The sequence below is a fragment of the Strix aluco genome, chromosome 6 (assembly GCF_031877795.1).
Source record: "Strix aluco isolate bStrAlu1 chromosome 6, bStrAlu1.hap1, whole genome shotgun sequence".
Classification (NCBI taxonomy): domain Eukaryota; kingdom Metazoa; phylum Chordata; class Aves; order Strigiformes; family Strigidae; genus Strix; species Strix aluco.
This window is the reverse complement of record NC_133936.1, coordinates 8,158,459-8,177,266: the sequence shown is the minus strand read 5'-3', so window position 1 is coordinate 8,177,266 and position 18,808 is coordinate 8,158,459. Positions and strand designations below refer to the sequence as shown.

At 40.1% G+C, this 18,808-nt stretch overlaps 1 protein-coding gene across 7 annotated transcripts in view; it reads right to left on the bottom strand.

Annotated features, from left to right (window-relative positions):
• ZRANB3 (zinc finger RANBP2-type containing 3) overlaps nucleotides 1-17,290 on the bottom strand; it is a 52,860-nt gene extending 35,570 nt beyond the window's left edge. For 3 of the 7 annotated variants that reach the window (XM_074828582.1, XM_074828585.1, XM_074828587.1), the window contains exons 1-2: nucleotides 17,237-17,290; nucleotides 10,088-10,246 (exon numbers count right to left, since the gene is read on the bottom strand). In XM_074828582.1, coding sequence (XP_074684683.1) covers nucleotides 10,088-10,239 — 152 coding nt within the window. In that variant the 5' untranslated portion in view covers nucleotides 10,240-10,246; nucleotides 17,237-17,290. Of the gene's footprint in view, nucleotides 1-10,087; nucleotides 10,247-12,939; nucleotides 13,004-16,831; nucleotides 16,850-17,236 lie in introns of those variants that run through there. The other 4 variants (XM_074828584.1, XM_074828583.1, XM_074828586.1 and 1 more) reach the window with 4 other exon arrangements.
• Between the last annotated feature and the right edge of the window lie 1,518 nt (nucleotides 17,291-18,808).

Sequence of the window (18,808 nt, the reverse complement as noted above, 5' to 3'; positions counted from 1 at the left end):
ATAATTTCTATTTCTGTGTGTCTGAGTTACATTCAGGTCACCCCTTTTGAAATGTTAGCATTATTAACCAAGCAAACAATACAGTTAAAGGTTCTTATATATCTTTGCAAAGACAAAGAATCTCATTTTGAATTTTGCTCCTGCAAGAATATTGATTAACAACACACTAGCATATATCTAAGGTCTGTATAACCAAGCATCCTACTAAGTCATACAGTCAGTGCTAGAGGTTTCTTGTAACTACAGAAATATTTTGCAATAATATCCTCTCTAAACTAGACAGTTCTGCTTCCTTACATGGAGGATTAAAAGCTAAAGGGGTATAGCAATCCAATACACCTATTGCTTGCTTGAGGGGATAATTTAACTTCTTGATTAATTTTCAACTGCTATCTATCCAGAAAAAAATAGTTAGAACTGCAGGTAGCTTTCTCAGAACAAACTCCTTCACTTCTAAATGCATTTTCCAAGACAAATAGTCAAAGCAGTAGCACTTCATTTCTTAAAACACTGAAAAATTTTGTTACTACTCAAACAAATTAAAGCTGTTTTTGTTAATGCAGTCTTTGGAACATGTTGTACAGAGGAAGCTCGCATCTTTCTTTCACTAGTGTGGGTGTCCTGATATTCTTGGGATTCTCACCTACTCATGTGAGTCAGTTTTATATAACGCTACAACATATAATTTACCTCCTACTCACCAGCCAACACTTTAGCACTAACATCTCAACCAAGGGTTATTTAAGGAATCTGAACTTAGTACGTTTTTATATAAAACTGCGCAAGCAACCATTACATTTGTGTGTCAGTAATCACAGCACGCAGTCCTAAAACTAGAACAAAGAGAGCTGACTTCCTTGCAAAAATAATCAAGGTTGTTTCACCAAAAATAGAGCCCCAGAAGATTTAAGCTAGATTATACCGTTGCTCTTGAACTATACTAGGTATTTTAAAAAAACCTAAATAATAAAAAAACAACCCTTAACCTAATGTAAGATGCACTAAATTGCCACATCTTCAGTGTTAATGATTCTCTAAAGGAGTGCGGAGAATGGTTGTGCTGTTTATGCTTTGCTCCAAAACTCCTCAACATGTAACTGGAAAACACAACCCTTTATTAAGATTTGAAAGCTATGAGAGCACATTTGCCAACATATTCTATTATTTTAGCTTTGGTATGTGTTATTCCACACATCTTTGTCAAAGTGGTCAAGTTGAAGGTTAAGCTCAGACACTTCAGTAGGTTTTTAGAATATATTAATTGAACTGTTAACTGAAAAAAATTCTAGTCAAGATGACACCTAATAGTGATAGTGAAAATTCTTTACCTATTCAGTCACTGGCTTCAGAGACAAATTGATTCACCAGCTGACTCAATGCAAGAAAAATTTACTTCAGTTAATTGGAACAGTTGGAACAACATCAACTGAGTTCAGCTACTCATAATCTAGGCTACAAACCTGAACCTCAGTATTAATTGGCATGACTGAAATACCTGTGATCAACAGTAGCTCTTCCTTAGTATGTAGTCTAATGGCTTGCAATGAAATTTAGGTATAGTTACTTTTCCCATTAACTTGGCTTTATGGGAACCTCCCCCTGCAGTGACCTGCACTGCAAGAGCTGCAGAACTACTCTCTTCGTGTCTTCTTCCTTTAAAGTTAGCTGAATCAGGCAATAGGGAAAAGAATTACCTAGAAAAATGTCTTATCACTAGTCTCTCCATTTTTAATAGTTCCTAGATTCATTGTCTTCTCCCTCCAGCACCCCAAGCTCTCAAAACCAGTGTTTAGTTTTCTCCTATACTTGGTTCCTTCTCCATACCAATACTTCAAAACAACCAGCCATTCAATTGTTGATAGAATATCCCACTTCTTTTCTGATATATATATCCTGAACTAATAAATTCTGCTTATCTTTTCTATGTTGATTTATCTCCTCCACTCTAATTTGTCCCCCCTTCAACACAATACAAAGACATTATCAAGCATGTGGATTTAAACGATTTACCCAGCTACCTCTGGGGTAGTTTTCTCTTCTGTCTATGTTCTTCCTCTCCTTCCAACTTCCATTAAGTCAGTCAGAACTTGACTCATACTTGTTTAAGACCTTTTCTCACTCGCATTAAAGCGGCTTGTCTCACATACTCAAAACTGATCACTTTCATTCTGCCCTCTCCCTGATGCTTATAGTTAAACACACCGATTTTTCATTGTGGATTCTCCTGCTGCAAACTTTCATTGCACACAGCTTACACCGAACTCATTTTCCCTCTCTCCATCACTATTGACAATCTATTACCTTCACTGGTAGTCTTTATCTCACTTGGTTCTTCTCTTCCATTCTAACAAATTGTGCCCTGCAGTTCTAAAAATCTGTATTTCCTTCTCTATTCCTGCTGCTAAAAGTCTACATTTAAGCCCAGGTAATTTCTCAGATTACTACCATTGCTTTTTTCTGTTCTTAAATCTTTTTTTAACCCCACACAACTCCTCTCCTGAATGACATTCTACATTCACTTACTGACAATGCATTTTTTGTTCCATTTGAATTGCTTCCCAGTTCCTCCAGCATCACTTCCAAACAAGCCTCCCTGGCCATGAAAGCTCTGCAGAATTTGGCTCAATCTCTCATTCATACTTCCTGCATCTGAACCTCAGTCTGTGAGCTAGCATCTTCATGTAATCATCTCTTTCTCTCCCCCCACTCCGCTTTGGCACTTCTCAGATGTGAAATGTACTCTGAAACATTACAAACCAACATCTTTAAAAAAAGAAACCTTTCTTTAAAAACACAGTACTCACAGAGCTACTTCATATTTAATTGCTGAAATGTATTAACTTAACTGTTTGATCCTCTACATATTCATTAAATAGCCATTCCATTCTTTTCCCCCAAGGATTATTTCTCAGCTGTGTATTCCAAGACTGGAAACAACTGCTCATCTATTATTATGCAGGGCTTATGGACTCAAGATTTATCACAAAATTATAATAATTTCATGTATCTAAAATGAGTTGCTGAATATGTTGGAATAAAAGATTTCTTTCTTACTCTAGCAAGAGACTTATGCCTTGTTTCAAAGATCTTTCAGACTACCTAACCATGATCTACTGAGACTAGTGACAGAAGTCACATCAAAAGATCACAATTATTTTTATTCCCAGTTCTCTCTGATCTGAAGATCTACAAATAATGGAGACACTTGTTGATAGCACTTGATGCTGCAAGTCACCAAGTACAAATTCAAATGAAAATGAAACATTCACAGAAATATTCCTAGACAAGGCTAAAAAAAACAAATGTGAAAGGAATTTCATTTTCTAACATGCAAATTTAATTAATTTGAAATCTATCAAAGTCAGTGGGACAAAACCAGAGAGAATAAGTAGATCTTCCAAAAGAGATTATGATTAATTTCATCTTGTCTGTTTTTTATTTTCATGTTAAACTCTTAACTCTCTGTCATAAGATCAAATCGGTCACAAGTTTCATAACAAGAATTCAAATTAATTCTGGTCTCACAACAACAGTGATGCTACAAAATTTGAAGTCATTAAAGGACATTCTGTTTGGTACTTACACCAGTTTTATATCCTCACCTGCAGCATATAAGAATGACAGACAGTCATTGTTATGTGCTTACAAAGAAATAGTCAGAATGCTCACTAAGATTTCCAGCAACTTATTCAGAAAAAAATAGCCCAATATGAGTAACACTTTAAGAAAAATTCTTATAAATGTTCTCTGTAAATGCTGATAGTTATCAGTATAATATTATAAGGTTATGTACTGAGTATTTATCAGTATAAATAAAAGTTATCAGTATAAATACTGACAATAAACTGATAATTATCAAATAGCTATAGCTCCATAAAAGATGAACTCTCCATGTTGATCATTTCTGTTACATTTTTCTTTAGAAATTAACGGTTAACGTTTTCACTGCATAAATGAAGTTGGTTGCTACTTGCTTAAGTTAAGCTAAGACATAAGTAAACTAATAGACTGTGGTGTTGTGAAGACTTACAACAAAGATGAAAACAGTAAAGGAAAATTCAACTGAAAATAATGATGCCGCATTTCCCAGAAGGGAAACACTGAGACATAATACTGGGGGACAACACAACAGTAGCCTGTAAAATATTTTTGGTAAGTGTTCCTTTAAACCATGTAGCTGATTCTGAAAAAAAAAAAAAAAAAAAGAGATTACTTTAGACAATGGTAAAAAGCATTTGGTCTTGCATTTAATCACAATATAGACTTGCAGCAACCTACGACCTTTCAAACAAATGACAGAAAAATTAGACAGAGACAGTAACAGATCTAGGCTTAGTGTTTCAAAATGAAAATGGAAGAAAATCTATTTTCTTCTCTGAAATTTTCTTATTCATAGCTACTATCAAAGATAACAAACTGAAGAAATACACTGAAAAAGCAAATCCATCTGTAACTGTGGATCAAAAGTAGTAAAGATAAAAGCAAAGTAAAACAAAAGCTTTATTAACTTAAAAAGGCAATACAAGACAGAAAGCAACAGTGGCATTATACAGGAGAAAGAAAGATTAATAGACAACATAAAAACCAGAACCAAACTCTGTAAAAATGACAAAAATAAGAGTGAAAGGGAAAAATAGTCAAACAAAAGTGTAAGAGAAAAGGATCTACTGTTCTAGCACAAACTAAAATGTGCATGGAAGCAAATGCAGACAGAACGTATTTTCTCTTATTACATCAGCTTCCAAAAGCTAGAAATATAACTCCCTTAGATACTCAAATGGAAATGATACCTTTCATACTACTCAACGGCTAATACAGAAGAATTCACCTGATTTAGACTATCTAGTTCAGAGTCTAGACAAAGAAAGCTTAATCTCTTCCTCAAGCTCTAAAAAATTCTATTAAAAGACACATTTCCACCCCTCCCCTACCCCTGCCCAATGCACTGGACATGCAGACTATAGGGTGGTTTTATTATGTTCAGACAGGCTGCATGAGATACAACAAAGCAGAATCAGAATAAGGACTTCTGAGATTTTTAGACATTTTCCATTTCAAGAGGAAAAAAAAGGTAGTCTGCTGTGATGCACGGATATCTACACTCAGTTTCTGTGCATTCTCATCACCCCTTCCTACTACCATGCTAGAAAGTTAAAGAAATTTGTATAGAAATTTGCCTGAGAATTTAAATGACTTATACCAGAAATTCCTGGCCCTACAAAGGGCTATAGTGTGCCTAAGAATTCTAAGCATTTCTATTTGCTTCTGCTCAAGAGCTATCATTTCTATGATTCAACTACTAAAACCTTAGCAGACTGTATACACTCTACCTATCCAGTGAGGAACTGGAGCTAGAACCTTTTAGCTGTGTTCATAAGCTTTGAGAAAATTTTGATTTGAGCCTCTGTTTTTCTGGTCTGCTTTGAGGGTGGGAGGGGGGAATTAATTTCTATGAAGACTCATAAATTCATTGAACTAAAAATCTGGTTTAATTAACAAAGAATAAACTATGTGTTTCTCCTGTGTAGCTTGCTAGAGATCAGAGACACAGTGTGTGAAAAAAAATGTACTGTTTTGAAAAGCAGGTAACTGACTTGTTATAATAACAGGGGGACACTCGCACTCCATTCTCGAATGAGCTTGCTATCATAACGATCTTCTGCAGCCTGCTATCCAAAACATTAAATGCTATACAACTTTTTCTTACTCTAGAAAATGACTGCCCAACAAAACAAATAACTCTTTCATTCAAACTGATAGCTCTTAATGCCACATATGAACTCTGCATTGTTACTGTCATCATTTATGTTACTGCCATCCATTGTCATGTACCTCTTTTTTACTGTGTCTATACTCAATAAACAACATGTATGGGAAACTAAAAATCACATGCTCCAGAACATATAAATATCAGTTAATGTGTTACCTCTAAAATTTATGAAGGTACCATTAAAAGCAAAAATTATCTATAAATCAACACTGGAAAGAAATACAGATCCTGGTAAATGTACCAGTAAGAATTTCAATCTTTAGTTAAATTTATATAATTTTTTTTTTCCTAGAAAACAGAAGTTACAATGTTAATACTCTTGAACCTTATGTAAGAAAGTGAGAAAACATAGCATGAAACTAGATTACCCCTGTAAAATGGTTTGAGCATACAATTATAATGGAAAAGATCATTGAATGCGTGGTAAATATGTCCAAGTCCTCTTTCGCATCCACAAGATGCAAGACAGCTTAAACAAATTGTTCTGCCAACATTTCTAGGAAAAAAGATATCCGTGTGTCTGAAGGCATCTTTTTCAGATACCATCAACAAGACAAGCAATGCTAAATACCAATGTTTGCAAATCACATGCTGACAGTTGTTATTATAAAACTTGATAAAGCATTTAGTGATACGGTTTATACATGTTACCCAGTAGCAAGCAATCTAACTTTCAAACAATAGCATGCCTCTAACTTTTACAGTATATTCAGGTGAAAAAATTGAAATACAAGACAGACATCGCACATTTCTATAAAGAGAGGGTATAAAACAATACATGGAAGGAAGAGATAGTGACTTTCCAAGTACTATGTTTGTGAACAGCAACAGTAAAAGCCATTAATATCCAGAGAGAGATGTGGGCTCAAAAGAGATTGAATACAATCCTTATAGTACAATCAAGCCATTTGCCCATATATCTCTGCATCTTGGATATTTTGCCCAAACTTATATCACTTTTTCTAGAGTACTGTGCTTTGACAGTGCCCCGTCCTCTTCACTAACACCTGATCATTGGCTGATGACTTCTCAGTATTGTTTAGCCCTTCATTCTCAAGTCAGCCTCCTCCTGCATTCTTCATAGATTTTACATGGAAGAATTAAATAGGCCTGAAAATTACACCCTGTTGCTCAGAACAACTAAACCCAACAAGCAAGATGACATCTTTACTTTAAGGTTTTCAGTTTATGCCTCTTCACTTGCAATAAGGTTACCCTGAGCTCTTAGGAAACAGGGATTTGTCCACATCAGGCCAAACTGCAACTAATAACCAGCAAAGAGCAAACAGAGAGAATTGCTCACCTCCACCTCCCAACAGTGTACACACAACTGACCCTAACAACCCTAAATATTTTCTAAACCCATTGCTAAGAGTTTATGTTCCTGGAAGGGACAAGTTTGTTGCTTTCTATTTAAGAAACAGTTTAAAGCACATATAAATAAATACATATTAATGCTGTTTTTAGAAGTAACTTACACTTTTCCTGAAAGAAAAGCATAAAAATAAAATAGTTTTCAAGGACAGAATTTGTGTACACCCATCTTTTCTGCACATTAATGTTTGAGGTTATAAATTAAGACCAAACATTGTTTTCATCCCTAGGTACCTATTCCCAAGTGCACTTGTGAAGATCAATCTATAGTGAGGAATAAGCAACCATGCAGTTACTTACCTTTAAGGCATGTCTGTAAGCTAAAAGGTATCTTAGCATATGTTGAACTACAGACTGTCTTGTTGGCTCTAGAATTATTATTTCCTAGAAAAGTGTTAGGCAGTCTCTGTTAGCCTAAACGATGCCTTTGGAGCATCTACTGAAAAAGCCGTTGATTCATTTATTAATGAATCAAAAGCACAAATCACAACAGCGTATTTATTTTATGCTCTGCGAAAAGACAAGGGAATTAATAGCTCACTCCCAGTCCCTTCCATGGAAGAAACATAAGTTTGTTCTAATAAGTCCCTTTTCATGCTGGGTGCATGAATCTCTTCAGCCAACAATAGAGCACTTTCTCTTAGACCAGTTTCCTGCCACTACAGCAAAGCATGGATTAAGTGATGACTGCAAAGGGAGTGCACAGCCTGAGGGAGAAAAGAAAGAAGAGCTGAGATGCACATACTGCTTACTTCAAGTCCTATGTTTATATATTTTTAAAACTAGAAAAGACTTCTATGGAAAAGTACCAGACCCTGCTAAAATATACCACTGGGAATACTGAAAGAAGGATTAAATCATTACAGAGTACACAAAAGGGAAAGACTTGGGTGAGCCAAGGGCTGACAAACTAATAAGACAATTCAGCTACAAGCAGCAGAGGCTCTTGTTCTCTGGTTTGGGACAGAAAGGAAATGAGATCTGCCTGAGCAAGGGACAGATTTAAAAAAAATAGTCCTCAGGAAAGTTTGACTTAATACATTTTACTTTATATAGAGGCTGGCTGAGAGTGTGCACACAATTCCTCAATTTGACCCAGCTAACATACAGAATTTTCTATGCCAAGGAATGAGATTTCTTGCAGTCATGATGAAAATACTTTCATACGTGTGCCACAGTAAAACCATCAGTGCCATCTAACTCAACAGTCTTTTGTTAGTGAAAGGTTTCAAGAAAAGAAAACAACATGAAGCCCGTAGCCCTAATGAAAATAATATAATCCCCTCCTTGTCAGAGAGTCATTAGCCTAGGTATTCCAAACCCTTTTAGGTACTTATTGCAGGCAATTGTTACTTCTCAAACAAAAAGAAATATATGATTAAAATTTATCTAGTCCTACAGTTAATCTGCTTTCTGAGGAACCTCTATATTATATAATAGGCTGCAGAAGATGATACTACTTTCGAATACATCCACTAGCCCATACTAATTAACATGAAAGAAACTATACACATTTAATGTCTTCTGTTATTTCCCTATTTGTATATACAAATGCACCTCAGCTGATTACTATACAAACCTTGTTACTAGAGTCAGATCAACTGAGATACGGTAGCCAAGGGCTTTGGATTCATTAAATTCAAGTCTAACGTAGACTTTGTTGTCTATTCTATCAAAGTCTTAGTGATCCAATAAAACTGTATGCATTCCTTCTCACAGTCACACTGAGCAGCAGGAAAGTGCCTGAGGTGACCAGTGGTCACAGAGAAGTTAATGTCAATACAGCACAAAGCTTTTTAAATCTCAGGCTTGCAAATTAATGGCTGGGCTCATCTTTCTACTCTGCTACCTAGTTTGGCAGCATAAAGTAGATGGCTTGCTTTGTTCCCTGAACACAGCAATGTTATAATTGCTGAAAGTTTTTCACCAAATTAATAGAATTAAAGTGAAAAACCTCAGAGGAAATCTTAATTGATCAAAAGTTCCATATAATTACAAGAACTGATGACAAACACTTCCTTTCCAATTTTTCACCTTTAGAGAGAGATGCACATTTCTTTTCTCCTGCAAAATATCACAAACCTTAGCAAGCAACCCCCTTAGACCCTAAGCTTCTTGTTCTGAGCAACATGATGAAATGATCAGAAACTAACTACATCCTTCTTTAAAACCTAAGCTAAAATAATTTCATTTCTGTCAGAGCTCTAAAATATCATTAATTTCCAAATGAACATGCAGTAGCTTCATGGCTTTAGGTTGCAACTGACTAAATTTTCTAAAATTTATAAATGTGGAGATAGCATTCCCCTTCCCTCTTCTTTGCCCCTGTAACTCAGTAATGGGCTCCTACTCAGCAAAATATTTCCAGTCTCTGCTGCATAAACTATTTTTCTGATATATCAGGTACTTAATTGTTGAATGCCTACTCTATCAGTTGCTGCACTTGCTAACTGAGCACTCTGCAAGGCTTCTTCTGCTCTGCTGTTGCAGCTCAGTGAGCTCCAGAACACCCTGATTACATGCCAGAATTGTACCAAGTTTAAAATAGAATGCCACACAGATGCATCAAGATCTGTTAGTCATTCTCTTAACAGCTCTACCACGCCATTAAGAACTAAAGAAACAAATGTGAATTAACTTATTTTAAGAATTCTCTATTAACATGACAAAAAGGATGGTCCTACTGATATCAACCTCCTCTTACATAAGGAGATCTTTGATACTACAATCTTTTCTTGCATAATGCAGTATTAAACATTTCTTCATCCTCTGGGGAAAAAACAAAACAAACCCTCATTTTAAACCACATTATCTTATAGTTTACAAAAGGTTTCTGTAATATAACTTACCTAAGAGCTGATAGTGTTGCATAGCCTTTGTAAAAATGCATTTAGGTTTACCTAAAATAATTATTTTTAACATATTATACAATAAGAATTTTACCTGCCACTTCTCTGAAGTGCAAATATGATGCCTTTCTCCTGAAAAGGAAGCAGTTTCTTTCTCAGTCTTTCAGGTAGAAAGGACAGCTTAGCATCAACATTTTCTGAATAAGAAGCTTCAAGTGTAGGTGCTTCCTGGAATGTACTAGCCATGTTGAACCTAAGGGAAACAAAACCAAAAAAAGATGTCTTACTTAAAAGACAGGTCTGCAATCCATTACATAATAAAACTTCATGGAACAATGGTAAACACTGTGTCTTGAAATATTCAGTATCCACAACTTTTCTCAGGTCTTAAGAATTCTCCCTAGAAAGCATAAAATAATGCAGATGATGGAGGAAGAGCCCACCACCTCAGTACCAAGAAAATGTTCTAACTATTCCAGCATGAAGAGGTGAGCATGTATCGCTCCCTCAATGCTACAAAATAGCTATTTGAGGAAGTTCCCTATTCATGGATGAAAGTTGTTGGCCATTTAAAGAGAGCCTACCTATAGACATTGAAATACAACTTTTCTAGCAAACATTCTTCAGAAAAGTTACAGGAAAAAAAGGTTATTTAAACTTCTGATGACAGAACTAACAGTCCTCTAAAATTTTTAATCCTAAAATCAAATCAGGAAAAAAGGGCAAAATATGCCCAGTTTGGGGGAAAGAAAAAAAGAAACAAACAAAAAAGAAGAGTAAGAAGCTTTATTCCCCTCACAAAAAAACAATCTTAAACCACAGAATTAATAAATGAAAATTCTCATACTGTGTTTCAGACTAAAACCGTGGATCCTTCATTCATTTTTGTCCAAGGGGACAGAAAAGAAATACTAGCTTTTGATTTCTTATAACTTCAATAGACTTTAAACAAACAAACTGTTCAAAAGCTCAGTAGCAGTGCACTAACTAAACATGAGGAAAGGAACAAACCTTTACATCAAAGCATTACCTAACTATTTTGGATTGATGGCCTGCATGAGGAGCACGATTACCTTAACGATCATATGAGCAAAGAATATCAGCCAAACTATGCTTCCTGCATTAACAGTAGATATTGTACCACCAGGTTTGACAGCAAAATTCTGAATACATTGCACTCAGATTTTTTGATACTGACATATTTCTGAAGTGACTTGGAAGAAGTCAGATGGGCTTTGGTGGGATCAACCATTATATTCACGAAAAGAAATGTGCTGAGCTAAATGGTCATTCACTTGAAGGATCTGAAGGATTGAGTAACCTGTTTCTTCACACTGAGTGGTTACAAACTAAGATAGACCTAGGGACAATGCAAGTGATTAAAGTAATCAACATAATAAAGCACAATCCTGCAAAACAGTTCCTTTCTATTGTCACGGAGTACAGGTGAGGAGGTAAAATAAATAGATTGATTCAGATGAAATTATATGCCACAGTGAAAGAAGAGCACCTCTGTATTCCTAAAGAATTCCATTTATGAAATTTTAGCTACAAAGCTTGATGTACACTCTCCCAGCTGAAGTGACATTCTCTTCAGCGAAGAGAATCTAGCTCTAACCGCACTGTATCTATCTATAGCCCAAGTTGAAAGAGCTTGGGCTTTTGTTCTAGCGCAACTATACAAACATCTTCTAACCCTCCATCTTCCAGAGGCCTACGTTAGACTAAAGTGCAAAAATCCTTCCACTGGGCCGGGAGGGGGGGTTCCTACTGGAAGCTTCCCAAGGCCGTGGGAAGTCCCCGGCCCCGAGCCCCTCTCCATGGTGCTTACCCGGGGGGGTGGGGTGGGGGTGAGGGGGCGGGGAGCCCCTGGCCGTGGTGCTGCACGGCGCGGAGCGGAGATGGGTGGGGGAAGGAGGATTCGCTGCGCCCCTCCCGCTGGACGACTTACACTGCCGAGTCAGCCGGGTCCGTGCTGGTTCGACAGGCAATGTTGCCTTAAAATCAACGAGATCCAGAGAAAAAGGGAAAGAAGAGAGGCCTAGAGAGCACTGCAGAAATAATTTATTGGGAATTTGCCATGTCTTGAGAAAAAAAAAAATGGCACTGTTAGTACTGTTGACAAAACTGTCTGTAACTGGACAAGAAAAACCCTAAAACAAACCAAATAATAAAAAAAAAAAAAGGAACACTCCCTCCCAAAAACTTAAAAAGGGGGGAAGAAAAAAAAAGGACCTTATTGTTCTTATTGTTCTGGAAATCCACTAAACTGTTGTAGATAGAAAAATGAGGATTTTGAAGCATCACTGACATCACCAGTCAGACTAATGACATTCAGACAGACAGAAAATGAGTAAGTGCTTTTTTTGGTGATATGATGAATTATAGGCATACCTATCAAGACATCACAGCCATTCAGAGAACTGGAAAGAAAATGCTGCAGATGAGCCTACGATCAAGTTCCATCAGATTATCATTGTGAAAGCATTGAACAGGGTAACGTTGGAGAACTTCTGTGTCTACCTTCTTGGTGGGCATCAACTACCACTTCACAATGAAGTGGTGTGTGACCACCACCATTTTAACATACCATTCTGCTGGACAGTGAGGGGGGAAAAAATGAATTAATTTAAATTTAAAATATTGAGCAACACTCAAAGTTGAGGTATAAGGGTTGTATTTACCATTGCTATGGATTTTGTTCTATTTTGTATTAAATAATTTAGCTGCTAGAGAATCTATCTTAAGAAGCATATTCTTGAAGAGTTATCCTTTGTTCCACATATAAAGCCCTAGAAATATTGTTACACATGTATGAAAATAACAGTCCTAACTGGAATCATGGATGCACGTGCGTGTATATACACACACTTCTGTATAAACATGGTTTCAACCTTGGTCTCAAAAACCTGTAAGTCAAGGGTCTGAAGACCTGATACTACTCACTGGATGAGTGCAGTGGTTCACACAGCAATAAGAACTCCATGGCTGGATAGAGGCTGCTGTTGTGCTTCCAATAGCACAATCAAGGTACAGGAAGCCTGCTACTACCAGCAGAAAGACAGGATCTTTTCTCCCTAGATTCATATCAGGTCATGCACTCAGGGTACTAACCTAACAAGAGACAAGTGCTGCTAAACCTCCTCCCGATACAGACTTCTGCCTGAAGACCTTCTAGAACATAACCTGTCCAAAGATAAAGAGGGATACTTTCTGGATGTCAATGAATTAGCCAATTATAGAAAAAAGAAATCTGGATTTCTTTTGCAAACCAGACATTCTGTGTCATCCAAGTGTGATTGCACTATTGACCGAGGCTCCCCCCCCCATTTTTATAAGCGGAATCTTTCTCATATCTTTAATGAAACAATATTCTTGTACCTTGGGCCTCTGGAACATTCAACAGCAAATAAAAGTACTACGATTAGTATCAAGGCTCTTTGATGCATGTCCATCAGTGAACTTTGCTTAACAGAAGGAAAGCCTCTACCTTGCCCTGTATACCCAAGAGATGCATTTCACAGAAAAGAAGCCATAAAGCTCTGGTAAATACCCACTTCATCTCTCAGTTGAGCAAACAGAAATGTTTCAGCAATAACTGTTGGGGAAGCAATCATAACCACTTCAATAGTTCTATCACAATATTTTCCACAGAGTAATTTTTTTTTTTTTCTTTAAAAGTTGATTAAGGTACTTCAAGACTGCTGGCAAAAAAACAAACACTAAACATTTCTGTAGAGCCAACCTTAAAGTATACTGCAGCATTGGTGGACCCAACAAACCTGTTCAACACTCAATTCTGTGATTCACCCCTAAAGAAAATTTCTGACTCATTTTCTGTGATGATTTTCTATTCTATAAAAGCAGAGAAAATTATACACTTCTGATCAGCTTGCTACATAGCCTGTTGTAAGTGACAATATGAGAATGAAATGTTAACATAATTAACTTTCTGTTGAACTAGATTATGATAAGATTCTTTCACTGAAACACTGAATAAAAACCATGCAGTTTCAGAAGCATAAATCTGAATTAGAGGAGGCCCATATGATTCATCAATACATAGCAATACTACCATAAAAAAATGTTTCTGCATCAGTCACTAACAAGGTTAAAACTGACTTTGCAGATCTATCTTAAAAAGCAGCAACACAGAAAGCACTAAATCCCAGATATGTACAAGGTTTTGTCTCTTTTTTTTTCTCCAGGTGAATAATTAAAAAATGAATGGTGAATAATTATAGAATAGGTGAATCATTAAAGAAGTCCACATGCAGTGAACAATGATTATTATAAAAACATATACAATGACTAGTGTGAGCACATGACAAGACAGCAATATGAATTGTGCATTACTAAATCTTTCACACATTGCTCCTTGGAAAGGCAAAGCAGTTTGCATAATCACATTACCTCAGCATTTTCCTAATTATCAACTTTATGCTCCAGTCCTTTGCATTTACCTTTATCTACATTATTATTACTTTAACTTGGACTACAAGTTTTCAACGATGGACTTTGCCATGTGCTGGGCATATATAACCTACCACTCTCACAGCTGATTGCTATTGAATTCATGGCAAGTAAAAAATACCTTGTGAAACATTTGATGCTTGAGATATGATTGCCTGAGAACATGCACTTCAGAATGAAGTTTTAAGAACTTAGATAACTAAAATGTACTTTTTTTGTTTGTTTAAAAGCAACACCTGAATGGTTCTTCTCCAAACCTTTTAAGTTTTCTTCAATTATTGTAAAAATGCACTTTTTAATGATCATACAAAGAATCATAACCTGAAGATTCAAAGGTCTCTGTCATGATTTCTGACTAAACAGTGGTGATAAAAATCCATGTTCAGTCTATATTCATACCTGCAGTGGTATTTTTTGATATCCAAAGCTACAGAAGGCACTATGAAAGGTATATTGACCCCACAAAAGATTTATTTTGGTTGTGTAAAAATGAGAATGAATAGTAATGAAACAAGACAGAGAAAGAAATTAATTCCACCAAATTGCTTTTGTAATAAAAAAAAATTGTAATTATTTGCTAAAGTAATAATTATACTGAGAATCAATGCCTTAGTTGAGTATGACTTTGGCAGTGGCGGTCATTTACGTTTTGTTTTGAGACAGATCAATTACATACATCACTGTAGAAAGGTCAACAAATAAAAACAGCCTTTTTCTTTAAAAAAAAAAAATCTAATCAGTGTAGCAGAAGACCAGTTTGTGTCTGTTGTTCTACCTATTGCAGACTCAGAATCTCTACAAGAGAAAGATCAGTGCATGTTTTCTTCAAACCAAAATTTTCATTTGTGTCTGTTCATCCCATCAACCTTACCAAATCTCTAGGTCACAAGCTCTGGAACTTCAGTTTTCTCAGACAAAATAGACCTAAAAGGTTTGGTGTGGAGACCTAACTTCTCACTCAGACAGTTCACTCAGCTACAGAAGTTTTATGAGCCAAAAACTAAAAAGAAAAACTGTACAGTATTTTCACAAATGTTTTAAAGGGAATCAAGGATAAAATAGCCAAATTACTAAACCCAGTAACTTTTCATCTAAAATTGCTTTAGTATCTCAGGACTAGCTAGTAGTAAAGGACCCCAACTTTTAAAAGCAGGAACGGGGAAAGCATGATTCACTTACAGGGAATAAAAATCATTAAAAATTATGAAATGCAGAACTTGTAAACACCAGGATAAATGCATCTATTTGGTGGCAGTCAACGCATCTTTTGCAAAGGTGAGTCTTATCTTTCAAGTCTACTGAAGTTTTTTTGAAGGGGATCTACAACAATGTACCTATAAACTGGTTGATGTAGTCCAGTTTCCACTATTTTTCAAAATTAATTAAATTAAAACAGACTAAGTTTTATGAACATATTTGTACAGTAATTATAATTTCCAGGAAAACTTTTGAGAAAAAGACCCTCAAGCTTTTAAGAAAACTGAGCTGACATGCAAAAAAATTGCACTGAAACTTTTGAAAAATACAAGCAAGTAGACGCTTCATACATGAGAGAAAACACACCAACAATATTTCAAAGGAATCTGCTCCAACTTCTATTATGTTCAATGAATTAATAAATGATCTGGAAAAGTAAGTAACCACCAAGGGATAAGGGCAGTGTAAATACTAGTAAAATAAAATAAAATTAAAAATTCTGGAATTCTTTCTGTCACTTCTGCTGCTATACTGCATTTCACTAGAGACCCTTATCCCTCCAGAGGTATGTATTGAGACCCAACTGGTTGAGGATATTACCCCAGGTGAGATGTTTCATTATGGGAAGGTTGGGTGCAAAACTGATGAGAACTTCAAGGACCATTTAAGTTTTGCAATAGTTGTTTGTCAACACAAGCTGATATAATACAAACCCACTATTTATTTTTACAGATCACTAAATATAGACTCTTAATGCAGCTCAGTAGCAGATGCCTAAAACAAATTAGTGTTTCCATCAAGCGTTTGTTTCATAAATTTCATCTTGATGGTCCTAGCGGCTCCACGACTGTATGTTCAATAAAACTTAATAAGGAATTTAAGGCTCTAAGAAAATCACGGGACCTTGGCGGAGTTCTTCATCAGCCATTTTTCCACCGGTGGAATAAAAAGGAATTAAAAGAGTACCCAAGTCATTAGAATTTATAAGAAAACGCAATCAGACCGAACAAAGAACATCACAAAGCTCTGTAGCACACAACAGTTTTTCCACAGGCCACTGTACTGGGCTTGAGGAAAAGAGACACCTTAATACCTGACTAGGGGCATTTTTTTTTTTTTATTTACGCAATTCCCTGTACACAGCAGCGTCCTGCAACAGCAGAACTACCTTGAGCACACGCTGTGACAACCCAGCAGCAGCCAGAGCGAACAGAACTAGCGAGACCTTCTGGCACCAACATGGGCTGAGAAAGAACAAGAGTCAGCTGGAAGCTCGTCCCTTAACAATGGGCGAGTCCCACCTAGGGCACCCCCGACTCCGCTCACCGCGCTGCCCCTCACAGCCCGCTCCTTCGCGGGGCCAGGCAGCGCTCCCGGCCGGGCGTCCACCCGCAAGGCGGGGGCCCAGGCTCCCCCTCACAGCCGCCCCCCTCCTCCTCCCAGGCCGCTAGCGCAACACACGACAGCGCAACCGCAGGGTGCAAGCTAGAAACGGCCCCTCCCGCTCCCCGCCACCCTGAGGAGCCGCTCGCAGGCGAGGGCCGACTAGACCGGGCCCTGCCGCGTCACTCACGGCTCCGGCCGCCGCCGCCGGCGGCCCGCGCCTTCGCGGGCTCTGGGCTCAAACCGCCGCCGCCCGGAAGTGACGAAACCTAACGGGGGAAGGGGCCGCACACGCGCACGCACCCGGGCGCTTCCCGCCGCGCTCGCGGCGCTTCCGGGCCCAGGGACCGTTTTTCTCCTTTATGTTTTCGGCTCTTCCCTCCCGCCCCCCCCCGCCCCTACCCCAGCAGTGAGTTAACCGGCATGTTCCTGCCCGGCGGTGCCTCATACCGGCCCCTGCTTCGCTCGGATGGTGCGCGGGGCTGAGGGGGCGGGAAAGGGGAAGGAAGGTGGCGCGGTTACCTCACGGCTCTGACCGCTCCGAGAGGGACGGGCTGGCTGGGGAGGAGAGGGGGCGAGCGACGGGCCCGCGGGACGGGGCGCCCCGAGTGGCGCCGTCGGCTCTAGAGAGGGACGGAAAGAGCGGCTGAGGGCCGGAGCCAGGGCGAGGGGCCCGGAGGGTGAAAGTGTGAGCGGCTAAGCCGGGACTACAGCTCCCATCCCGCCCTGCGCCGGCCCCGCCGGGGCTGCGGGCTCTTCGTGCGCCTGCCGGGAGGGCTAGTGGGGGGCGCTCGGCGGGGCTGGGGGGCTGCTGCTCGGGGTGGAGCGCATCCCAGGCGGCAGCGGAGCCGCTCGAGCGCGTTACGGTCAAGGGAGGGTCGCCGCCGGCCCGGGGAGGGGAGCTCAGGAAAAGGGGGCGCCCACGCTGTCATTAGCGGCGGGAGCAGTCCGTCTGCGCGCCGCCGCGCTGCCAGTGGTCGTCGGCTGCCCACAGTAGGCGGGCGTTGCGGTGCCGGTCTCCGCGCCAAGGCGGGGTTTTCATTGGTGGTCACGGCCGTCTGTCAGCGCGGCGCCGCCCTCCGATTGGCCATCATCTTCTGGGCGGGCTTGTGCCCGCGTAAGCGCTGAGAGGCACCACTGGCGGGCAGCGCCGGGGGAGGCTGCCACGCTGCTCGTTGGCCCACGCGGCCGTTAATCATTAGCGTTCCGCGCGGCTATTGGCGGCGGTGGCGCGGCGGGGCGGGCCTTTCTCCTCGCCGCGGCAGCAGGAGGAACCCGGGCGGCTGTCGGGGCTGGCGATGGGGTTAAGCGCCCCTCGTGCGTGAGCCCGCCGCCGCGCCGGCCCCAGCCCGCCGGCCGCGCTGCCGCGGTAAGGAGCCCGCCGCCCCCCCGGGGAAGGCGCCCCTGCGGGGGGCGGTGGCGGCGGGGGCCGCGCGCTCGGCTGAGGGGAGGTTGTGGGGGGGCGGTCGGCCGCGCCCGCAGTGCGGAGAGCGGGGGGCAGCCGCTGAGGGAGGGCGGCCGCGCCGCCGGGGCGGGCGGGCCCGCGCGGGGGGAGGGGCGCGCGCCGCGGCCGTTGGGGCCGGCTGCACCTGCACGGCGTGGGGGCAGGGAGGGGAGGGGGGGTCCCGGTCCGGCGGGGAAAGGCTGGCCCCGTTTCCCTTCCCTAATATAGGCAGAGCTGGCCGCTGCTGGCGGCGCGGGGCACGGAACGGCGGCCCGGAGTTGCGCTCCCGCACCGCCCCGCCGTGGGGCCGCCGGTCGG